The 23577-nt window shown below is 48.0% G+C and overlaps 1 protein-coding gene across 10 annotated transcripts in view; it reads left to right on the top strand.

The window, feature by feature from the left end:
• The window catches only part of ATXN7L1 (ataxin 7 like 1), a 67659-nt gene extending 46047 nt beyond the window's left edge, over positions 1 to 21612 (top strand). Inside the window, exons 5-10 of one of the 10 annotated variants that reach the window (XR_003549494.1) lie at positions 1000 to 1192; positions 5053 to 5174; positions 7374 to 7679; positions 10437 to 11127; positions 11258 to 11403; positions 14265 to 14339. Coding sequence is in view for 8 of the 10 variants with exons in the window: in XM_014588040.2 (XP_014443526.1) it covers positions 1000 to 1192; positions 5053 to 5174; positions 7374 to 7679; positions 10437 to 11403; positions 14265 to 14339; positions 15172 to 15315 (1807 nt within the window). In the remaining 2 variants the exon portion in view is untranslated. Of the gene's footprint in view, positions 1 to 999; positions 1193 to 5052; positions 5175 to 7373; positions 7680 to 10436; positions 11404 to 11682; positions 11786 to 14264; positions 14340 to 15171; positions 16105 to 18250 lie in introns of those variants that run through there. The other 9 variants (XR_003549495.1, XM_027772126.1, XM_006149166.3 and 6 more) reach the window with 9 other exon arrangements.
• The last annotated feature ends 1965 nt before the right edge of the window (positions 21613 to 23577 follow it).

Here is a 23577-nt window from a genome sequence, read left to right as displayed (position 1 = left end):
CACACCGCAATCCCTTCTCCTCCATTCTCCTCTCGGGATCTTGGGCACGCATGCACACGCGCCCGGCGTGAGTTTTAAGCCACCGGGTCCGGGACACGAACTGTGGTCGACTACGTGGGAGTCCAGCGACACAGCCATTACGCTAACTGCTGGTTCCCAACAAATAATTTTTTAAAGGAGAAAAAAAAAGTAAGAAACATGGGACCAGAGGTTAAGATGGTAGGTCCCACACAGTCTACTGTGCGGTACAAGCCTAGACCCAGCAACTTGAGAAACACACACGGTACATGTGCGTGCATGCCCAAAATCCCAAGAGGAGAATGGCCCTCCCCCCTGGGGGGGATGCTTTTTCACTTTCCCTCCCTATCTCTTTCTTTCTCACATACACATGTAAGATCATATACCCTATAGCAAACTAAAAAAGAAAAAGAAAAAACAAAATAAGAAACAGGCATGGCTTTGGGGTAAAGGATTAGTGGCCCATCACTGGGAAAACCTTCTTCTGTGCCAGTATGATAACAATTTCAAACGGTCCTAGGTTAGTGGCAAAAACAGTATTTCAAGGACTGTGCTCCATTACCGATATTTTGTTGATTGGTCTGATTTTGTTTACCTGGTTGCTGATGCTGTTAGGCCCCACGTTCAAAGGGAGGCAACTATGTGGCCAGTCCAACGTACATGGAAAAGGATGAATAGTTGTAACTGAATTCCAGGAAGACGGGTTTTAGGATTTTGCATTGTGCTGACACTGTTGGGCCTTTCCTGGTGCCTCTGTACGTGATTCTGGCCCAGAGGCAGTGAGCAGGCACAACCTAACCCTGCTGGGGCACTGTAGAGAGCTGGTCACCGCTAACCCTTCAGCTTCATTTTCTCCTGTGCAGAGCCATCCTCCCTGAAGTATTGGCAGGACTAACCAGGCTGCTTTCTGAGCACATGAAGCTGGGCAGCTCTTCTGACCTCAGAAATGCTTATTCTGTCTTGGTCCCCTCTTTCCTGTAGGCCATCATCTGCAAATAGCATAAGCAGCAGCACGTCTTCAAATCACAGTGGCTACGCACCAGAGCCTCCTGTGCCCCCAGTTGGAGGTGACCTCGCAAGTCGATTGTCCAGTGATGAAGGGGAGATGGACGGAGCAGACGAGTCCGAGAAGTTAGACTGTCAGTTCTCCACGCACCACCCCAGACCTCTCGCGGTAGGCCTCTTGCTGTCCCTTGCACATGCTTTTCCCCTCTTTTTTGCAGGTACCCGGGTGACCACACCAGAGACGTGTATTGCTAAAGAGAGGCTGCCAGTGTGGTGCTTTAGGAAAAGGCTTGCTCTGGGGTTGAATGATTGCCTTAGAAATATCCCAGGAACTCACAGAAGGAATGGGAAGAGCTGCCAGCTGATTGGCATCCTTTAAGCACCTGAATTATATATGGTCGTTCTTGAAGAGAGACTGCTTGAGAAATAGACTTCAGATGAGTAGACGGGGGAGCTGACCTTCTGGCCTTGCCTATGAAAATGGAGCCTCTGATGTGCAGAGTTAGCCTGGGTCACCAGCTCTAGAAACCGCTATCTTAGCGCTATGTCAGGTGCCAACCCTCACTGGTGTTCTGAGTTCGACTGTTAATAGTGGGACCATATGGCACGGGAACTGAGTGTGTGTGTATGTGTGTGTGTGTGTGTGAAGGAGGAAGCCTCTTTCATGTCAGTGTGATTGCTGATGACGAAAAGGGCACTTCCCAACTCCTTGAATGAATCCGCTTAAACAGCTCAGAAGGTCATTAAAACGAGGTGGGAGCTAGGAGGCCTCAGCCGGAGCCTTGTTTGTGTTCGCCGTGCTAGCACTTGAGAAGGAATGCCTGGTGCTGCCATCACAGAGCCGAAGGCAGGGGGGCCTGGAACACAAGGCTCCATGGAGGTTTGCTCTGGTGCCAGCCTGTGCCCTGCAGGATTAGCTCTGACTGCCTCTGGATCTCAGGGCTGGTCTCAATGTGAGTAAAACCGACCCTGTAGCAAGATAAAGTGAGTCCTTCCTGTCTTCTCTCTGCATGAAGAATGAAGGCCAGATTCTCTGCCTGTTTCCAGGGGAGTTACCTGTGGCTCCCCAGCCTGAAACTTTGCCTCTTGGCTAGTAGGGAAGGAGTCAGGGATGTGCAGAGTGCCTTGGCCGGCCAGCGATGAAAACTCAAGTCATACGGCGCCTGCACGGAGCGCGCCTTGTTACCTCACATACATGCCATCCAGTGCTTCCAAGCTTGGCTCAGCGTTCCCCTGAGGTCGTGGAGCTGAGGGACAATCTCTGCGACTCTCTTCACCTCTCATGAACGTCTCAGTGTGTCTGCTACAGTTCCTATGTCACTTCTGCACCCAGCAGCATTCCACGCAGGATGGGAAGGGACAAATGGAAAACGAGTCTTATGTTAGGAAAGAAAATCTTCCTATAAGCCCCTAGCAGATGTTCCCTTCTATCTACTAGACGTGGGTCATATGCCCACCCTGAGACTGAACAGTGGCACAGAAGGAAGGGATTCCGATAACACAGGGTTGAAACCAGTCATGATTTATGCTGAGTGTCTGGGAGGAGACCCACCATTCCTACTTACTGCTCCACACCAGATATCAGATTTCTAGCATGGACAGGACAGAGTGAGGGGGAGTGGGCGGCAGCTGACGGGGCCGGCAACCACTGGCTCTGCCACCGAGGCCAGCACAGTGAGGATCCACAGCGCCACTGAGGTAATACACACCAAAGGCAGACAGCCTCCTCCCAGGGCCACAAAGCCTTGCATCAGTGTGGAACTAGAATCTCAGGTAGCAAAGACAAAAAGGTTCCTCCATTTCCTGAATCTGAAAAAGACACAAGGCTCAGGACCAGCAGGTAGCGTAATGGCTATGTCACTGGACTCCCATGTAGTCGACCATGGTTCGTGTCCCGGACCCATGTAGTTGACCACGGTTCGTGTACTGGACCCAGTGACTTAAACTCACACCGGGCACATGTGCATGGGTGCCCAAGATCCCAAGAGGAGAATGGAGGAGAAGGGATTGCAGCATGGCCATCCCCCCAGGGGGTGATTTCTCACTTTCTATCTCTCTGTCTCTGTCTTTCTGGCGAGCGTATGCGCTCTATAGCAAAAACTTCTTAAAAAAAAAAAAGAAGAAGAAGAAGACATGAGGCTCTCCCAGAAGGCCATCTCTGTTCATCAAGTCATTTGTCCAAGAAGTGGTGAGCTGCCAGGCTGCAGTGGATTAACTAAACTCCAGACATGGCACATTGGTGTGGCCTTAATGTTTGGCTGATTTCAATGGAGAGGCCATGGAATTGTTTTTTCTCGTTTTTCTTTCTCTTATGGCTAATTGAAACATGGAATCATGTTTTGTAATAAATGCTCGCTCAGTGCATCTTTAGCAATTAGGAAGAAGGAAGAACTGATGTCTAGACCTGGAATAGCTCCTGCATGCTGCTAGGGACCAGCTTCCACGTTGGAGAATTCTCTTTGTGTGTTTTCTTACGTGCTCAGTAAGCACTTAATATGAAGGTGCAAAAAAGTGTTTTTCAGCAACAGAACTACCTTTGATGGTGGCAAGATTTTAATGCAAAATCCTCAAAACACAAGCAGAATCAGAACAAAAGGAAGGTCTTAGCGTTTTTCTCCTGAGAACTGTTCCAAAGGCTGGCTCCAGGACGGGTTTGTGGAATGAGTGCCAATCCAGCGCTGTGTCTGGGATGGAGGCCAGGGAGCTGCTGAGAGCCTGGAGGAAGGGGGAGACGCTGCATTTGAATTATAGAGTCATTTGCAGACTCGCCTGAGCTCTCAACAAATGTCACCTTCTTAGAGGCCACTTCTTGCAGTGCTGTCTCCTGGCCTTCCGGATGTCCTAACATCATAATCAAGTGGTATTTATTAAACATCTGGTACCCACATTTCATGTTTGTGTGTTCTGAGTTTTCGTTTTTGGTTAATTCTTTCTTCCGTGAGAGACAGAGTCAGAGAGACAGACACGGCACGGTTTTGGTGCCATGATCCAACACTGATCTCAGCTAGCCTGGATCACAGGCACCTGTGTGCACACAGCCTGCTCAGAGAGAACCCGGGACCCGAACTCAGGACCGTTCTTTGCCATGCAGGTCCTTGCACTACCACTGTGCCACCCCCTGGCCTTTCTAGTTCATGGTTTCAATGTGATGGTTTGCCTTCAGCATTTTGTAGGACCTTGTCTCCCTAATCCAGTCTTTAGCCCAAATCGCTACTATCCTATAGGGTGGAAGAGGAGGAAGAGGTACATAAGCCTAACACGCACAATGGGGGACAGCCATGTGTGACTCCAAGGTGAGCTGTACCAGAGCGTGCCGTAGGCGTGCAGGGGTGCACAGTGGGAAGACTGATCAGATGGGGGCCACTGGAAAGGAGAATCTTGATTAGAGAACCGAGAGAGGGGAGGGTCAGGATTGAAGAGGAGAAGAGAGAAGGAGACAGCAGGCAGAGGGAACAGCTTGAGCAAAAGCTCAGAGGTGGTGATGTGTCCCAGGGCAGCCTGCGAGGTGGGACAGATGGGAGGTGGAGATGAGGTCAGAGCTGGGAAAGGAAGGCGCTTAGCCTGGTTGGAAGTGAAATGACTCTTGTCTTCGGCTGGGAAAGGTGTGACCCAGAACACCAGAAGAGGCAGTTTCCATTACTATGAGGAAAAGCAGGGAGCCCCTGAGTTTCTTGAGAAGATGGATGATAGGATGAACAGATGGTGCTGAAAAATCACCCTGGCTGCTGCTGGTGGTGGTTTGTTTTTGAACCTAAAACGCTGGCTCAGTCCCAGGAGTAGAGAATATAACCCTGAATGTCACTGAAAATTGAATGTAGCTATTGTTGAATGATAATGCGAGGTTCTGCAGGAAGTCTAGAGCTCAGACTACAGCACCACAGAAATATTTTTGGCTTCTGTAGCATTTGCTTCTTTGTTTTGAGTAAAATGGTGCCCCTGTGTGTTTTTATGCAAATGTTATTTTTCTCTGTATGGTTTATATTAGCTTATTAACCTGTAATCAAAATTAAAATGTTTTTTTCCTCACAGTTTTGCTCATTCGGGAGTCGCCTCATGGGACGAGGGTACTATGTGTTTGATAGAAGATGGGATCGTTTTCGATTCGCACTAAACTCCATGGTAGAGAAACACTTGAATTCACAGATGTGGAAGTAAGTGAGCGGTTTTCGTGCAATTTCAGTTCAGAGCTGCCCCACAATTCTCTGAATCCTAACCTTCTAAATAAATGCCAGCGGTTGGCTTTTCATAAAAGAAGATAATCCGGAAATCGGGATTCGTGATTAGTTCTTAGACATGTGATGGTTTGCCGTCAGCGTTTTGTAGGACCTTATCTCAAAACATGGTTTTTTAGAAGCACGTAGGGTGAGTCGTATGTGTTGTCTTCTTTGGAAATCATTTCTGGGTCAATAACCTTCAAAACTAAATGAAACTATTACCCAAGGTTTTGCTTATTTAACAGTGGTAAAAGGGCCTTTCTATTACAACTGAGAGCATCTAACGATATTAAGATCATGCTTCTGTTTATACTGTTAATGCTCTAATATCGCTACTAAAGGTTTCATAAGGGTTATCAACCAATTTCTGGTTGTTTGCTGTCCTGTGAAGAATTACACACAGTCGCCAGCAGGCAAGTCCTGGGCAGTGTTAAGTTGGCTGAGGGACCAGCAGATGGCGTAAGGGTTACATTGCTGGACTCCCACATAGTCGACCATGGCTCGAGTCCTGGACCCGGCAGCTTAAAACTCATGCTGGGTGCATGTGCATGTGTGCCCAAGATCCTGAGAGGAGGATGGAGGAGAAGGCACTGTGGTGTGGCCATCTCCTGGGGGGGGGTGATTTCTCGCTTGTCGTCTCTGTCTCTTTCTGTCTCTCTGGCGAGCACACATGCCCTATAGCAAAAATCTTTCTAAAAAAAAAAAAAAAGTTGGTTGAGTTTGTCTGGTCTTTCCCATCTCCCTAGGAGATGAACATTCACTCAGGTTTCATTTCTCTCAGGCCCTTTTGTTCTCCAACACTTTTCACTATACTTACGTTTTGACAGGGGGTTCATAAAAAGAGAAGAAGCCTTGATTTGGTAGAATGCTATGATGAAGGGATAGCAAGCTTCGCCCCCCTCACACCACTGCACAGACCACTCGATGATGTCAGACCAGCCACTGGGTATACCCACCCCCCACTTAGAAAGGTGAGCTCTCCAGAGATCATAACCTATTAGAACCATGGTTCATATTGGTCTGGGCCCAGGTGGTCCAGGAAGGCCACAACTGAGACCCCACCCTATCCAAGAAGGCCCAGGAGAGGCAAGGATGGCATTTCCTGAAAAGTGGGAGGGAGGGGAACCAGCAGTTAGTGTAATGGCTATGTCGCTGGACTCCCACATAGTCGACCGCAGTTCGCGTACAGTTCACGTACTGGACCCGGTGGCTTAGTTCACGTACTGGACCGGTGGCTTAAAACTCACGTCGGGCACGTGCGTGCCCAAGATCCCGAGAGGAGAGGAGAAGGGATTGCGGCGTGACCATCCCCTCTGGGGGGTGATTTCTCGCTTTCTGTCTCTCTGTCTCTCTCTGTCTGTCTGGCAAGCGCACGCGCCCTATAGCGAAAACCTCTCCAAAAAAAAAAAAAAAGTGGGAGGGAGGAGTTTAAATCAAAACGTACCCCTGTCCCAGGCAGCTATGGCATTTCAGCCCCTTTGCACTAGACGCCCAAAGAGCTTCTAGACTTCCTAGGAAAAGCCACTCCCTGTGTGCTCCCAGTCGTCACAGTGGACTTAGGACTAGTGTTGACATTTAACATGAGGTAGGAAGGGGCCACAAAAGAAGCTTAGAAGTGACTGCCTGTGTGTCTGCAGGGCCCCCTTGATATCTACTTGGGTCCATTCATAACAGTGGCTGGGGCCAGCAAATGGACTCTCACATGCCCAAGTATGGTTCAAGTCCCGGACCTGGTGGCTTGAAAAGTCACTCTGGGTGTGTATGTATGCATGCCCAAAATCCTGGGAGGAGAATGGAAAAGAAGGGATTGAGGCATGGGCATCCTCCCTGGGGGATGATTTCTCACTTTCCCTCTCTCTGTCTCTCTCTGGCAAGCTCACACACCCTATGGCAAAAATGTAAAACAAACGAAACAATGGCCGATTGATGCAATGTAAGGGATTACCGTGTTCTGTGACTTGATTTATCCTCTGCACTTGTTCCCCTCAAATGGCAGTCCACCCTAGCTACCGTTGCAGCTCTCTGCTCTCCTGTGTTATGGAAGCCTGAAGCCAGACACGTGCAAGGAATGTGTTGATCTGTATCTCTCGCCCTGGTGTCCTGTCCGCTCAAGCTCCATATTCCTTTCCTCCTCAGGCACAGAAGCCCGAGCCACAGGGCATCAGGTCCCTCCCCCCTGTTCAGGACTTGCCTAACCAATCTGCTGTCACTGAGCAACATTGGGGCTGCCTGGGTGTCAACTCTGGAGAGCGTAGCACCCCGCTGCCCTCTCAACCTCGCTGCCCAAACCCCAGGCCCCGACGGGCCCGAACCTGGAGGGATGGCAGCCGATGGGGGCGTGGAAGACATTAGGAAGAAAAGGAACGGCCAAGACTCTTTTTTCTTTAACAAGCATTTAACTCTGCATCAGGAGACGCCAACACAGTATTCTCTTTCAGCCAGGTCAGCATCTGGAGCTCCATGCCAGCCGGCAGGGGAGGATGGGCACTGTCCGTAATCGATCCGCATCCGTGGGCTTTTGTATGGGACTTCCCTAGGCCAGTGTGCAAAGCCTAGTCCAGGCCACAGCCCAGCAGTGCTGTGACCCGCGGCCATTTGGCACCTAGAAAAACACATAAACCATTTAGCATGGGGGAGGGGTTCCCAAGGACAGCGAGCTCCCAAATGGCCCTTGTGCTGCCTCTTCCTGTACCATCTGCCCGCAGAGGGAAGAAAAAGGAGGGGTAGAGAGTATGCCCCCAAAGAGCACCCCTCCCAATCCTGAGGGTCAGCTAGGTAAGATTTCGGTCTTCGGCAGTGCTTGTCAGCCTACATGGAAGCATGAATTTCTACTAGTTCGTGGGAAGCTGTACACTGGGACCTTAAAAGTGGATCCCATTTCAGGTCATCCTTTGGGGTCCTCCCTAAATGAAACATCTGGCATTTGTAACTCATAACTAGCAAGCCTTTGCCTGCAAGTATTTCTACTTAGACTTTAGCCCATAAAGAAAGTGGAGTCAAGGGAAGATTGGGTGGGACCCTGGTGGTAACATAGCAAGACAGCAAAGACAGTGGGAAGGTTTGCTGACGCCTCACCCTCCCCAGCCCTACTGAGAAGGGGTCATCCAGTGCCAGACAGTTCCAAGGCTGTGTGTAGATGTTCCCGGTCTGATTAGGTGGGAGTCCTGGCCCAGCATGCACAGTCCCTGACAGTACGGTTATGTTGCTGCTGAAAACTCACCTGCTCACCCATCCACCTCCCACTCATCCATCCATTCATTCACTCATTCATTCATTGCAACAAGTATTTGGGGAGCACCTTGTTTAGTGCAGACAGGGTCTTCTACATTCTTTAAGCTCAAGAGAAAGTAAATTCTCAAACACCATCATGGCTGCCGTGAGTTAGGCAACGTTTTCCTCTCACGTTTGATCTCCCTGGCCTGACATGTTCAAGGACACTGTGCTTCTGTATTCAGGATTCCACCCAAAGATGGAAATCACAGGTCCCACCAAAGTACAGGCAAAAGGAGGTCTTCAGAGAGAGGAATGCTAGAGCTGTTTACCTCCAGCAGGGCCTCATTCCACAGGTCACTGGCACCTAGTCTGATGCTACAGCTGGGGAGGGGAGTGACCCCGTGAGGCCTTGTCTTACACCGTGTTCCAGGCCTGACTGCCTAGCTTCAAGTGCTCCTCTCGAAGGAGAGCCAGGGCCAAGCCCTGGAGCCTAGTGGTTAAAGAAGCTAGATTCCACACGGCCAACGACACAGTTCAAATCCCAGCCCAGGAAGCTTGAAAAACACATCAGGCTTGCCTAAAATACCAACAGGTTGGACAAATGGAGGAGAAGGAATTGCAGGATGATCATGCCCCATTGGGGGGTGCTTTTTCCCTCTCCCTCTCTCTTTCTCTCTGTCTTTATCTGGCAAGCTCACATGCCCTCTGGTAATGATCAAAGAAAAGAGGGAAGGGGAGGAAAGCTACTTCCTAACTGGTGAGCTCAGGTAAAAGGAGATGGGGCAGGGGTGTAAAAGATTCTCCTGAAAACATTTGCTTGACTCCTAAGATCAGTATCCTTTTTCTGCAAAATTGGGGACAAATGACTGCACAGCCACTGTGCCTCTTTCCCAGCCCCAGAATGGCAACAGCATCAACCCAGGCCATAGACAGGGAGTGGAGGCCATTTCCAGCACAAGTCAAACACTGGGTTTGCAAGGAAGCTCCAGGAGGGGACTGCTGGCCTGGGCCCCAGGGAGTTTGTTCGCAGCCCTGCTCCAAGCTCCAGGAAGACTGAAGATGAAAACAGTGGCCTTCCCCTCCTCCATCTGTGTGTTCTCCTGACCGTTTCCTGCAGTTACCTTCTGAACTAGTTAACTTCAAGCTAGAGATCCTGATGCCCTTCTCTAGACACAAGGATCCCTGCACTTTTTCCTAACACAGGGACAGGAAGACCTGCGGAAGGGCACTCCCATTCCAGCTCCCCCGTGTGAGGGCTAAGGTAGGGGTGGGGTGAATCAGTAGTAAAATCTGTCCTGGGTTTGGGCAGCTTGACGTCTGTGTCCTTTCACAAGCCCCAGCCCTCCATGGCTGTGTCCCCAGGAGCAGTCGTCACAGCTAATGCAGAGAGGCCTCTGTGTGGAGTAAACCAGAGGCTGCAGACAGCGAGGCAGGAGGGTGCTGGCCTGGGAGGAGTTTCTGCATTGCCCTCGGCCAAGAGTAGACAGGGCTGGAAGCCCTGAAAGTCCCTAGGCAGAGGCTGCAAGGGGCAGTGGGAAGCTCTGTCAGACATGTCCTTCTAACTTCAAGCCAGGGCTGAAAGTGAAGTGACCACTTCTAATTAAAAACCACCTTTATCACTGTCCCCCCAAAAAAGAAAAAAAAAAAAGTGCATGTGGGGTAATACTGCTGGGGAAATTTATATTCTAAACAACATTTGCCTTTTATTCATGAACCCAAATCAGCCGCTCTCTAGTAGCCCAGCCTGCAGGAAAGGATCTGAAAACCTGAAAGTGATTTAAAAATAGGCTGCTGGATGTTGCAATGGGGGCACCATCAGGAAGGGCCATGCTTCAGATTTTACCATCCTTCAAGGCTTCATTCTCCATAGTCTGGTGCTGCCTGCCGGGTGTTCGCTGTAGCCCTGACGCGCAAACGTGATCGAGCCTGCGGGGCGGTGCCGACCCGACGTCTCACTGTTTCTCTCTCACTCTCTCCCGTGTTTAGGAAGATCCCTCCTGCGGCAGATAGCCCCATGCCCTCGCCAGCAGCCCACATCACCACCCCCGTTCCAGCATCCGTTTTGCAGCCTTTCAGCAACCCCAGTGCTGTGTATCTGCCTTCAGCTCCCATCAGCTCGAGACTCACCTCTTCTTACATAATGACATCAGCCATGCTCTCAGACGCAGCTTTTGTGGCATCGCCGGACCCACGCGTCCTCATGTCCCACACCACAGCTTTCCCTCATGTGGCCGCAACCCTCAGCATCATGGACTCAACCTTCAAGGCCCCATCCGCCGTGTCCCCGATACCAGCCGTCATCCCTTCCCCATCCCACAAGCCATCCAAAACCAAAACCAGCAAATCCTCAAAAGTCAAAGACCTGGCTGCCCGCAGCGACGGGTCTCCAAGTAACAAAAAGAGGAAGCCGCAGTCTTCGCCTTCCTCCTCCTCCTCTTCCTCCTCCTCCTCCTCCTCCTTGTCCTTGCAGACTTCCCTCTCGTCTCCATTGTCAGGGCCCCACAAAAAGAACTGTGTTCTGAATGCCAGTTCCGCGTTGAACTCCTATCAGGCGGCCCCTCCCTATCACAGCCTTTCTGTGCACAACTCAAACAATGGGATGAGCCCACTCAGTGCCAAACTGGAGCCCTCAGGACGGACCTTGCTGCCCGGCGGTCCCGCGGACCTAGTGAGACAGGTGGGCGCGGTGGGTGGCAGCAGCGACTCCTGTCCCCTCTCTGTGCCCTCCCTTGCGCTCCACGCAGGGGACCTCTCTCTGGCCTCACACAATGCCGTGTCTTCTCTGCCCCTCTCTTTTGACAAATCAGAAGGAAAAAAGCGTAAGAACTCAAGTTCTAGTAGCAAAGCCTGTAAAATCACTAAAATGCCTGGTATGAATAGCGTTCACAAAAAGAACCCACCCGGCCTTCTTGCACCGGTGCCCGATCCCGTTAACAGCACCTCCTCTCGGCAGGTAAGGGACCTCCTGGCACTGCCTTTATTGGCCCCGGGGGGGTAGGGGGAGCTACCTGCTTAGCCAGGTGGTTCAGACAGGTAATGCGAATGGGACTGCTCCTTTCCTCGCCGTTCCCATAGGCCATTCCCCTCTGCTTTGAAAGCAGTTTATGGAGTGGCTACTTTGTACGACCGTCACTGTGCAACAGGCACTGTTCTAAGCCCTTCGCCAATAGTACCTCACTGGGTCCTCCTGACAACCCAGGGCGCTGGTCCGATCGTGATCCCCACTTTACAGATGAGGAAACCGAGGCGCAGAGAGATTCTGAGTTCCCCACTCCACTTCTATTTCATATCTGAGGATTGAGGACGGTTTCATTAAAGAGCTCTGTGGCTAAGAAGTTTGATCTGGTATGTTGGAATCCCTTGAGGAAGAGCCAGAGGCCCAGGCAAGTTAGATGATGACCTGGGTCCCACCTGGGCAGAGGTAGCTGTGCTGCCCAGCCCCCGGGTCATTGTTCTCACTTGACCAAACTGAGCTGTTTCAACGCCCGTCCTCCGAACATAGCTTTCCTTCCTGGAAGGAGACTGCAGCTTACGCCAGCTGTCAGGGAAGGGCCTGCTGCCTCTGGACAAATGGGAGTGTGCGTGGTGAGGAAGCTGGGGGATGTGGTTCAGTCCAAGAGGAATCCATGTGGCTTCCCCACCCAGCTTCCAGCTCTGTTCCCATGCCCAAGTCTAGTCTTCCTCCTCTGGCTGGAAAGCTCCCTGGGAGAGCCAGCCCCCACCTCCAGCACAGATGGGTGAGCAGGGGTGGGCAGGCCGCCTGGGTGTGTGTGCAAAGGCCTTAGCAGCAGCCAAGGTTCATGACCCCAGAAACAAGTGAGCCAAACCCTCGGCCCAGCCCCGTCTAGGGATGGGGGTTTTGAGAGATGGAAGGCAGCCGTGACAAAGACATTTTGATGTTTTCTGTCACCGCGTATGAGACTCAGTAAAACCTCACGAAGTGCACACCCTGAAGCCACTGCAGACATAAGTAAACACATGGGAAAAAGCGAGTTTGGGATCCTAGGTCTGCCAAGGTGAGAGGAAGGGGGCAGGTCTTCCCGCTAGAGCCGGGGCACCATTCTGACCCTCCCCCGCCCCCCCGCCCAGTACAGGAGTTGCCCTTTCTGCCCCTCCCCCTCCCCCCCGCCCAGTACAGGAGTTGGAGGTAAGCATTGATAGGGCCCCACCTGAAGACTCTGCTGCTGGTGGGCCGTCACCTCCAGGTCTCAGGGTAGAGGCCAAAGAACCAGGACTCCTCAAACATGCGTGTGTGCACGAATCTGAGACCTCAGAACTCCATTTCATGGAGAGTCTGAGTCAGCGACCCTGGGCTTGGACCTCGGAGTTCATTTCCTAACGCCCAGGCAGCTCCGCCCCTGCCCTGCTTTGCAGGCCACACCTGAACAGCGAGGCTGCTAGACCGACACTTCTGTGATGGGTGCTATTCGAGCACTTCGATCTATGAGCCCTGCCATTGCCCCTATTTTACAGACGAAGTCCAAAGTGCAGGAGGATTAAGCAAGCTCCCCAAAGTCACACAGTCAGAAAACAGTAGGGCTGGGATGTGAACCCCAGGATGTGGCTCGGAGTTGGGATGCTTTGCCTCCATACCATTAAGGGAGTGCTTCTGTGTTGGGTAGATGTTGCTCTGGGATTCTTTGGTCTGCAGGACCATCTGAAGGGCTAGGCCAACACGATGAATCACCCAGCACCAGTGGTGAAAAAGCAGGCCCGCCCCCCCCCGCCCCCCAGTGTTCTTCAGGAGGGGAGTGAGGGAAAGGGACTCATTTAGCAGCTGCTGCTTTGGTCTAGTCAGAATTGGCTCTTGAGTGCAGCGATACCTCAGTGCTTTTCACCAGGCCATCGAGAAGAGGCTTTCTTCAGGGATTGGAAGTATTGGGGAAAAGCAAAGCCTGAGGGATCCATGCTGATTCTGGTAGGCGACTGGAGGAGCAAAGCCTGAAGTCAAGAAGTCCTAGATAAACCTGTGCTTTGGAAACAGCCCAGGGAGCCATTTAATTGCATCTGGTAGGTGCAAGGCCAGGACTGGCCACAAGGGCATTAAACTGAAGAAAAGCAAAGCTGCAAATGGAAGGCCAGCATCCAAAGACCATTCTTGTAGAGACTGAGTTGTTTATTGACCCAAGGCAGGAGCTGTCTTTGCAAACGAGAGATGGGGACACAGGAGTAGTATTGGCACCAGTCCTGAGAACCCAGCCCACTTCATGCCCAGGACAGTCACAGGAGAAGGGGAAGAGCCCAAGGGCCACACCCCAATGCCCGCCTCTCCACTGAAAGGGGAAGCCCAGCACTATTTTCCTGAAGAACAGCAGGGTGTATCCTGTGTCTCCTGGCTAGGGAATCTGATCCCGAAAAGACCCAGACATTTTCTCCACAGATGGTTTATAGAGGTCTGGGCCAGAAACGGGATGGGTCTGGGCTGAGAGTCAGAGGCGGGTGAGCTTGCGTGACCCCTGACCCCCAGTGGGAAAGCTGGACTTCTGCTGGAGAAGCAGTCCCAGGAAGGACTAGGTTTCCAACAAATGGCATGGTCCTCACCCCTGGGACTTCTGTCTGTCCATGGGGAGTAGAATTCAAGAGTACTCCCATTCCAGTTTTCCTCTAGGAAGGAGAAGGGAATCCTCTGGGCACTCTCTGAAATACCTTCCTTTTCTCTGCCACTTAAGACAGAAATGCCATTTTCCTGTGGATGCGAGGGAAGGGGGCTCGGTGTTTGCAGCCCCCTGTCCTTTCCCTGGCAACGTGTGGTATCGGTGGGCCTTTCCCAGATGGGCTTGTGTGTCTGAGTGGGGCTTCACTGGTGTCTTTCAGGTTGGGAAAAATAGCAGCCTAGCTTTGTCACAATCCAGTCCTTCAAGCATATCCAGCCCAGGACACAGCCGACAGGTAAGTTACAAGGGACAAAATGCTTAGGGTCCTCAACAGGGCATCGCTGTCCAGGCCAGACCCTGGTTTACATCTCACCTCCAGCAACGTGCATGGCTAGCTGGCTTCCAAACCTATGCCTCCCATTTGTTAGCTGAGCGCCTCTGGGCAGGTTTCTCAACTTCTCTGTGTTTACGTTTCCTGTTTATAAAATGGAGTTAGTAACTGTCCCTATCGTCACTGCTTGTGATATTAGTGCATCCGTGTAAAGCCTCTGGAAATGCCTGGCACACAGCAAGCACATGCGTGTTAGCGATGATTACTGTCAGCTCTATAATCTTGGGCAGCAGATGTCTCAGTCTCCGTTTTTCCATCCGTTAAATGGCAGAATCGATGCCTCCTATGACTGGTTTGAAAATTTGATAGAGTGACATGTTGACTAAAGGGCCTTGCCCACAGCCTAGATCGATCAGGGCTTTCTCAAAGGTGAAGTTGGTGTAAGAGTAATTGCAGTTCTGCGTTGCTGAAATTTGCCATTTGATATTGGAATCCATTCTTAAATAAATGGAGTAATACATTTTTTAAAGAATTATCTTATTTCATTCTATTCGCTGTCATTATTTTATTTTATGTTTTTGAAGTTGACCAGAGAGAGACAGAGAGAGAGAAGGAAATTGAGAAAGCAAGCTGCCAGTTCTGGGACTCGAAACATGGTCAGCCATGTGGGAGTCCTCCCGCGTTAGCCACCACGCCACCTGCCAGCCCCTCTTATACATTGTTTTAATGCACATTTCTCACTTGATATTTTTTGCTAATGACTTATTACTTGCTGTTCAATTTATATTTCTTGTAGAGTGTGGAAAGGATGTTAGACAAAATGCAAATTCGATCAATTTTCTTATTCGAGTTCAAAATGGGTCATAAGACAGCAGAGACAACTCAAAACATGAGCAACGTATTTGGCCCAGGAACTGCGGATGAACGTACAGTGCAGTAGTGGTTCAAGAAGTTTTGCAAAGGAGACAAGGGCCTTGAAGATGAGGAGTGTAGTGACCAGCCATCAGAAGTTGACAATGACCAATTGAGACCAGTCGTTGAAGCTGATCCTCTTCCTACTTAAGTTGCCAAAGAACTCAATGTCAACTATCCTATGGTCATTTAGCAAATTGGAAAGGTGAAAAAGCTTGATAAGTGGGTGCCTCAGGAGCTGATCAAAAATCAAAAAATCATCTTTTTGAAGTGTCATTTTCTTTTAGTCTACTTAACAACAACATACCATTTCTCAATTAGATTGTGACGTGCAATGAAAAGTGGATTTTAAACAACAACCAGCATGACCAGCTTAGTGGTCAGACCAATAAGAAGCTCCAAAACATTTCCCAAAGCCAAATTTGTACCAAAAAAAGTTTGGTACAAGTCATGGTCTGATGGGGTCTGATCCACTACAGCTTTCTGAATCCTGGCAAAACCCTTCCATCTGAGAAGTATGCTCAGCATAACGATGAGATGCACTGATACTGCAATGCCGGCATTGATTAGCAGAAAGGGCCCAATTCTTCTCCACGACAAGCCGGACCACATGTCACACAACCAACACTTCAAAAGTTGGACAAATTGGGCTACAAAGTTTTGTCTCATCCACCACAGCCTGACCTCTCGCCATCTGGCTACCACCTTATTTTCTTAGGGATATTTTTGCTCTAGGGCACGTGCACTTGCCAGAGACAGAAAGTGAGAAATCACCCCCTGCAGGGGAGATGGCCATGTCACAATCCCTTCTCCTCCATTTTCCTCTCAGGATTTTAGGCATGGCACGCACACGCACTTAGCATGACTTTTAAGCCACCGGGTCTGGGACTTGAACTGCAATCGACTATGTGGGAGTCCAGTGACACAACCATTACACCTTCTGCTGGTCCTTTTTAGTTTTTTTCTTAAATATTTATTTACTTATTTATTTGATTCCATTTGTTGTTACTGTTTTTTAATTTGACCAGCGAGAGACAGAGAGCGGGAAAGAGAGAAAGCAAGCCACCAAGTCCGGGATCTGGGATTTGAACCACAGTCAGCCATGTGGGAGTCCAGTGCCTTAACCAACATACCACTTGCTGGCCTCCCAACTACCACTTCTTCAAGCATCTCAACCTTTTTTTTTTTTTTGGCAAGGAAAACCCTTCCACAACCAGCAGGACACAGAAGATGCTTTCCAAGGGTTCATCCAATCCCAAAGCACAGATTTTTATGCTACAAGAATAAACTAATTTACTTCACACTGGCAAAAATGTGTTGATTGTAATGATTCCTATTTTGATTAATAAAGATATGTCTGAGCCTATTATACTAATTTAATATCCACAGACCAAAACCGCAATTGCTTTTACACCAACCTCATACCTTCAGAATGTGGTTTCCTAGTGGGAATGTTCAGGGTAGACTAAGCAGTTTTTATCAATTTGAGGAGTGAAGCCAGTGCATGAGCCCAATGAGAAAATGAGTTTCTCGATGGAGTGTGTATGCGTGTCTGAGGAAGAGCAGGGAGGCTAGAGAGTGCGTGGTGCCTATTCTACTTGACTGGAATATGTATAGGAATACGCATATACATCTGTATTACATGGTGTGCATTTTCTAGCCACCATATAGCAATGTGTTTGTCTGTGTTTTGCCCTTGTGGACTTTCCCATAATCTTGGATAGAGTTGGGAGAAGATTTGGGGAGAAAAGATTTCACATCCCCAGATCAAGAAGGGTCTCCCTGCTATTCTGAGTCTCTGGAGCCATTTCTGTGCTAGTGTGGACAGGGAACTATGATTGTGCTCAGGCAGTCGGTCTCTGCCTCTGGGGCCTCTGTGGAGGTTGCTGAGGCACCCGGAGGCCACACTTTCACCCTTGCTATGCATGGTGAGTGTGTGCCCACAGCTCAGGGCATACCTGCTAGGAACCTGAAATGCTGGCAGCCAGCCATAGCAAATGTAATAATAACAGTAGCTGGGACCAGTAGTTAGCGTAATGGCTATGTTGCTGAACTCCCATGTAGCTGACCACAGTTCAAGTCCTGGACCTGGTGGTTTAAACTCGCACCGGGCGCGTGTGCGTGCATGCCCAAGATCCTGAGAGGAGGGTTGAGGAAAAGGGATTGCGGCATGGCCATCCCACCTGGGGGATGATTTCTCGCTTTCTATCTCTCTGTATCTCTCTGTCTTTCTGGCGAGCGCACAGGCCCTATAGCAGAATCCTCTCCAAAATAATAATAATAATAATAACAGTAGCTAGCTCGTTATACACAGGGTAGAGATGAAGATGGCTGGACAAAAAGCAATGTGAACCCCAAATCTCTATCTCCAAAGCCCCTGAGTTTAACCTGACATTATACTGCTTCCGTCACTCTGTCATCCGTAGATGATGTAAGAAAAGGAGACCTAAAAGAGGAATAAATGAAGACGTCAGTTATTCTAGTGGTCTCTCCGGAGAGGAATGATCCACGGCATTTGTCCCTGTGTTATTCTCTATGGCTAGGAGCTTTGTGACTATCTTACATATGTGAAGACCTTTTTGTTCTTTAAATAATTTTTTAAAGAATTATTTTATTTAACTTTATTTTAATTTGGCCAGAGAAGGAGAGAGTAAAAGAGAGAGAGCGAGAGCAAACAATGGAGTGGGAAAGTGAGAAAGCAAGCCGCCAGCCCCAGGACTCGTACCACAGTCGGCCATGTGGAAGTCCAGCACCCTTAACCACCACGCCACCTGCCAGCCCCCATATATGAAGACCTTTATATCGATCACCTCATTTGCTTGTTACAGCTGCCCTTTGTCCTCTTCAGGAGGTGGGATATAGTCCTTTCTACTATAGATGAGGAAACTGAAGCCCTATCCTTGAATTCTTGTGGGTAATCCCAAGTGTATGGTTTTGAAACAAGTTTTTCTTTTCTTTCCTAGAAGAACACAAACAGAGCGGGCAGGATAAGGACTCTTCCATAACAAGACTATGAAGCCGCTTCCAAACCCATTCCTGGCCACCTGATCCCAACCCAGGAGGCCATGGCAGAAGGAGGAGGGAGGGAATGGGCCATGGGGAAAACTCTGTTTCCTGTGCCCTGCCTGTGGCTCTGGCCCTTTTTGTTTTTTTTTTTTGTTTGTTTGTTTGTTTTTTGGTTTTTTGTGTTTTTTTTTTAATTGACCAATTTTTAGTTTTGCAGAAAAAGAAAAAGGCAAAAGAACGTGAATTTGAGATTTACAGAAAACAATACCAGTGTTTTGTTTCCATTGTCTTTCATTTGCCACATCTATACATTCTTCCAAATTTGGGGTCCCCCCCACCAGCTCCTGACACTGCTGTTACACCGTGATTTTCCTCCAGCCAAGAGAGCAAAGGTTGCAGAATGTCAGTTCCAGGTTGGCACCATCGGAAGCTCTTGACCCCGAGTACATGCAAAGCTCTTCTCCTTCCATGTCCTCTCCCACTCATCCCTTCCAACTTCCCACCTGCCACTCCCCGTGTCACCACTGGCCATCAGGAAGAGCTGGCTCTCACCAGCTCCCCTCCTGAGGAGCCTGTGCTTAGGGAGCAGAGAGCTGGGGAGGGGAGGGGGTGGAGGCGGTGTCCTCATGAGGTTTCTGCAGCCCACCACCACGGGAGCTGAGTGCTAGGGACAGAATTGAGAAGGGCAGCCAACTATGGATGTGGCCTACTCAATACCACTATCCAGCTCAGAAAGGATGTGTCAGCGCTGGGACAGACCTGGGAAAGTGGAAACAGACCAAGGGTGAAGGGTAAAATCCCTCAGAAGATGGTGGAAATGGGTGACTGTCTTGGTCTGAGCTCGTTAGGAATCCACTCTGCAGAATCACTTTCAGGGTACAGTATGCAAGTGTCCAAAGCTGAGTGAGCCAGAGAGGGAGAAATTCAAGGAAAAAGCCATGGAACCCAGAACCCAGAAAGCCACTCCATGAGGAGCCATGGTGACCACAGCCGCTGCCTTCCAGGGCTAGAAAGGGTCCCCCAGGGAAAGTTTCAGTGGAGGGTTATGTACAAACCCCCCTGTGAGGATAAATACTAGCATTCCACCTACCCCTGAGCCCTGGACCACAGAGACCCAGCAAGATCAGGACACCCATAGATCAGCTTGCACTGCGTTACCAGATGCCCCAATTCAGACAGCCACCCCAGGAAGGAGTGGTAAGGATGAGCACCACTGAGCGAAGAAGAGCCATTGGAAGAACCTGCAAAGAGAAGCTGGAGCCCTACAGCTATAAAACTGCACACGGGAGTTTTGAAAGAAACAGCAAGACCAGAGCTCTACTAGGAAATCCTAAGCAGGAAAGAGATTCACGATATAAAATAGATGTTCCATGTTTCTAATCGTGTATCTTGGCAAACGATATGGAGCAGAAGCACAGGAGGTTTTGCTCCATCCTAAATCAGAAATGAATGCAAGTTTCACGACTGGGCACAGCCTTCATCCCCATCCTATTTTCCTTCTGTTTCCCATTCCCCCAACCCAAAGATCAGACTACTGTTACCTTTCACCACCATGGGAATCCGGAAAGACAGACGGGAGGCCAACAGAGTGGTTTGCATCAATGGAATTGCACTGACAGTGTTTCTTATAGGATTATTCCATTTTTTAAATAGAATATGAGGATGTTTTTAAGAAATCAGGAGTTGATATTAAGTACCAGGATATTTGGATGATTTCATTTTTATTTCTACAGTGTTAAAAGTGCACTTATATGCTGGTTTATTTACGTCTTGGGAAAAAGAGACTGCAAGTTGAAGGGACAATTGTTACTTTTTCTTTTAAAAAAATGTTAAGGCAGATTTTAAGACTTATAAATGTTTAAGAAATTATAAATAAGGTTAGACCCTTTGGGAAAAAAAAGTTTAGAAGATATTCTTAAAGTAAATTTTTATAGTGTTAATTTTGTAATAATTTATGTTTTACTATATTACAGAGCTAACTGACCAGAATAGTTTCAGAAACAATATGAAACTTAGGAAAGTTTTAGCAATGTTTATATTTTTTAAATGTTCTTTGAATTATGTTTTTATTGTACATTTCTCCTGACTGAAAAGTATGTACATATCTTTGTTATTTTTGCACAATTTTTGTCTCGTTTGGTTTTAGAAGTCTGTTTTTTTTATATATATATAATTTATTTTGAGTTGTAAAACTTGCAGGAGTAAAAACAAAACAAATCTCAGCAACAAAATAACCCTCTGATTTACAAACTCTTATGCTCACAGAGGGAAAACAAAGGTTGAGAGATTAAGTGGCTGCTTCTGAGAAATAATGTTTCAACAGGGACTAAAGGAGCAATCCATTTGGTTTAAACATTTTAGCTCTCTATTTCTTGAATTGGAAGCTGGAATAAAGAGGCTCCTCACCGAATGCTGCTTACTTGGTTGAGAAACTGGCTGTGACCGAGGTGAGGACATTTCTGGAAAACTGAGCAAAAAGGGAAAACCCACAGTATTTCTTCCTTCGCAATCACCCACAGGTTTACTTTGTAATGATGTATTAAAAAAAAAAAAAAAACTCGCAGATTGAAACATGGAATGCAAATAAAAGGGTTTTTTGGTTTTTGAGTTTTTTTAGTTTGTTTTAATGGAATTAAACTGGACCAGACTACAGAGCATTTAAAAAGGGTAATATCCTTTGGGTCTTTCTGTTCCACACGCCCCACTCAGCCCCTTGACTGCACACACCTTTATTTGCCTGAAGATCTTCTGACTCGTCGCCAGCCATAGAGGCTCGAAAGCTCTGGTTGTTAAGCCTAACGCAATGCATAGACCTGTCAGCCATAAAAATTAATTTAAAAAAGAAAAGGAAAAGAAAAGGAAAGAAAAAAAAAGCAACTTGGATAACTTGTATGCCTTCTTTTGTATCAATGTACCAATTGTAAATAACGCTGATCAACTTTGTAGAGAATAGTTTATACGGCATATTCTATTATTGCTGATTCTCAGTGAACTCTTGTTTTCAAAAAGGAAAAAAAAAGAAATTTTCTATTTACACCTTATATTTTGTTATGCTGTAGGCCCATGGCACTTTAACAAAACTCTGTGGGTTTTACGTAGCTGGTCAGTCATGGGGAATATTAAATAACTGTTGTTGCACAGACGAGAATTTGCACCTGCCCACTTGTCCTTTCCTACTACCGATTTTAGAAACTTTTCCAGCAGAATTTTGAAGAAAGCATGTCCAATCATTCTAAACAAACGCCACACTCGTGGAGTGGGTTTCTTTTCTACGATCCATATTTTGTAACACTAAGTATTTTCCTCCTTTGTCCCGCACCTTTATGTATTAGCACTATCAGATAGAATTCATTCCATGCCTGTGATATTGTAAGCAGAATAAATGTCTAAAGTCGGTGTAAATAGTCCATACTATGGCTTACGGTTTTAAAAGGAGAGAACAAACATGTATCTATCGATACAGCCATGGTTCAGCACCAGGTCTGGAAATAGTCTCCAGTGAGCGACTGTATTTTCTTTGTTTTGTTTTGGTTTTTTTGGTTTGTTTTTTTTTTTGCTTTTTTTTTTTTTTGTAACATGGCTTTGTAAATAAAAATAATTTATATGTTTGTAAAACAGTCTTCTGGTTTTTATAAAGTGTAAATTTTTGGTATTGCTTTTCTCTCTCTCTCTCTCTTTCTCTCTCTCTCTCTCCTGGGTGAAGTTATTCTTCCCAGAAGAGCCTTTCTGCTAGGACATGTGGGGAGCAAGAGGGATTTCCAGAAAGTTCATGGAAAACATGTACAATGAAAAAACTCTGCAAGGATTTCAAAATGTTCTTGCACCAAAATAAACTCATACTTTCATTCCATTTTTTCACAAGCTTTTTGAAGTCCCCTTACATTTGAGGCCGAGGATGACAGAGTAGGAGACAAGACAGTGAATTCATTCAACAAATATTTATAGAGCGTTCTCTCGGTGCCTGCCCCTGAGCTAGGCGCTCTGTGCCCAGGGATGAGGAACAGACACAATCCCAGCTGCTGTCTGGAAGCCACCCAGTGGGGGAGAGAGCAAGTAAACACACAGCCAAATGTGTAATCACAGATCGTGGCAATGCTGTGGTGGAAAGAACTGAGTTCCATAAGAGAGAAAATAGGAGAAACGGATGAGAAATGGAAGGAGCAGCCATTGTGTATGTGTGTGGGTGTGGGGGTGCTGACAGAAAGTTCTCTCCAGGGTAACCTGAAGACAGGGCCTACCCAACCAAGGTCAGAAAAGTTTCATAAATTCTGAGAGCCTAAAGATGATCCATGGGGGACAGAACAGGGACAGAAATATGGATCTAAGGCAGGGACAAGGTCACCAAAGGCCTCGTAGAGTTTGGATTTTGTGATGAATTTAGAGGGCCTCCTTTGAAGGGCTTTAAGTCAGGGTATGGCAGTCTGATCTGTTAAAAACACTCCAGCTGCCATGTGGAGAATCAGTTGGAAGCCATGGCGGGAGAGCAGGTGAGAGAATGGTCGTGTGGTCTGACGATGATGACAGCAGCTACAAAGTGAAGTGAACGGATTCAAGGCACGTTTTAGATGGTCACAAACAAGACCTGCTTAGGGAAAGAAAGACTCAGATTTCTAGTAAGCAAATGCGCTGGCTGAGTTGTGGAAAACCGAAGATGGAGCAGGCTTTTAAGGCGGACAGCCAGGAGAGGGGGCTTAGTGATGATCAGAAGTTCTATTTTGTGCTCTTCATATAAGCATCTTCAGGTGGTGTCTGAAAATGGTCCAGTGTTTACTTGACCCAGAAAAAAAACATAAAATCTTGCAAATCGAAGGTTCAAATCTTTATATTCACTTTAGTACCAATGAAACTGCCCAGGCTGTGAAGGGTATGCATATCTGAAAAGTCACAGTTATCTATAGGATGTTATTTAGGGACCAGCAGGTGGTGTGGTAGTTAAGGGTGCTAGACTCCCACATGGCCGACCACGGTTCAAATCCTGGACCTGGTAGCTTGCTTTCTCACTTTCTATATCTGTCCCTCTCTAGTCAAATTAAAATAAATAATGTTAAATTAAAAAGTATTATTTAAAAAAATATGTTATTTATAGAAGCAATATGCTTTAGTCCCTTACTACAGTGAGGGGGTTATGGGCCAGTAGATGGTGTAGAGGTTAAGGTAACTGGGTTCCACATGACTGACTGCATAGTTCAAGTCCTGGATCTGGTGGCTTAAAAATCATACCAGATGGGACCAGTGGGTGGCGTGGTGGTTAGGGCGCTGGACACTCCCACATGGCCGACCAGGG

Source organism: Tupaia chinensis, unplaced genomic scaffold, assembly GCF_000334495.1.
Source record: "Tupaia chinensis unplaced genomic scaffold, TupChi_1.0 Scaffold000255_1, whole genome shotgun sequence".
NCBI classification, from domain to species: Eukaryota; Metazoa; Chordata; class Mammalia; order Scandentia; family Tupaiidae; genus Tupaia; species Tupaia belangeri.
Note: the sequence above shows the minus strand (reverse complement) of the source record. Positions and strands in the feature narration are given on the sequence as shown.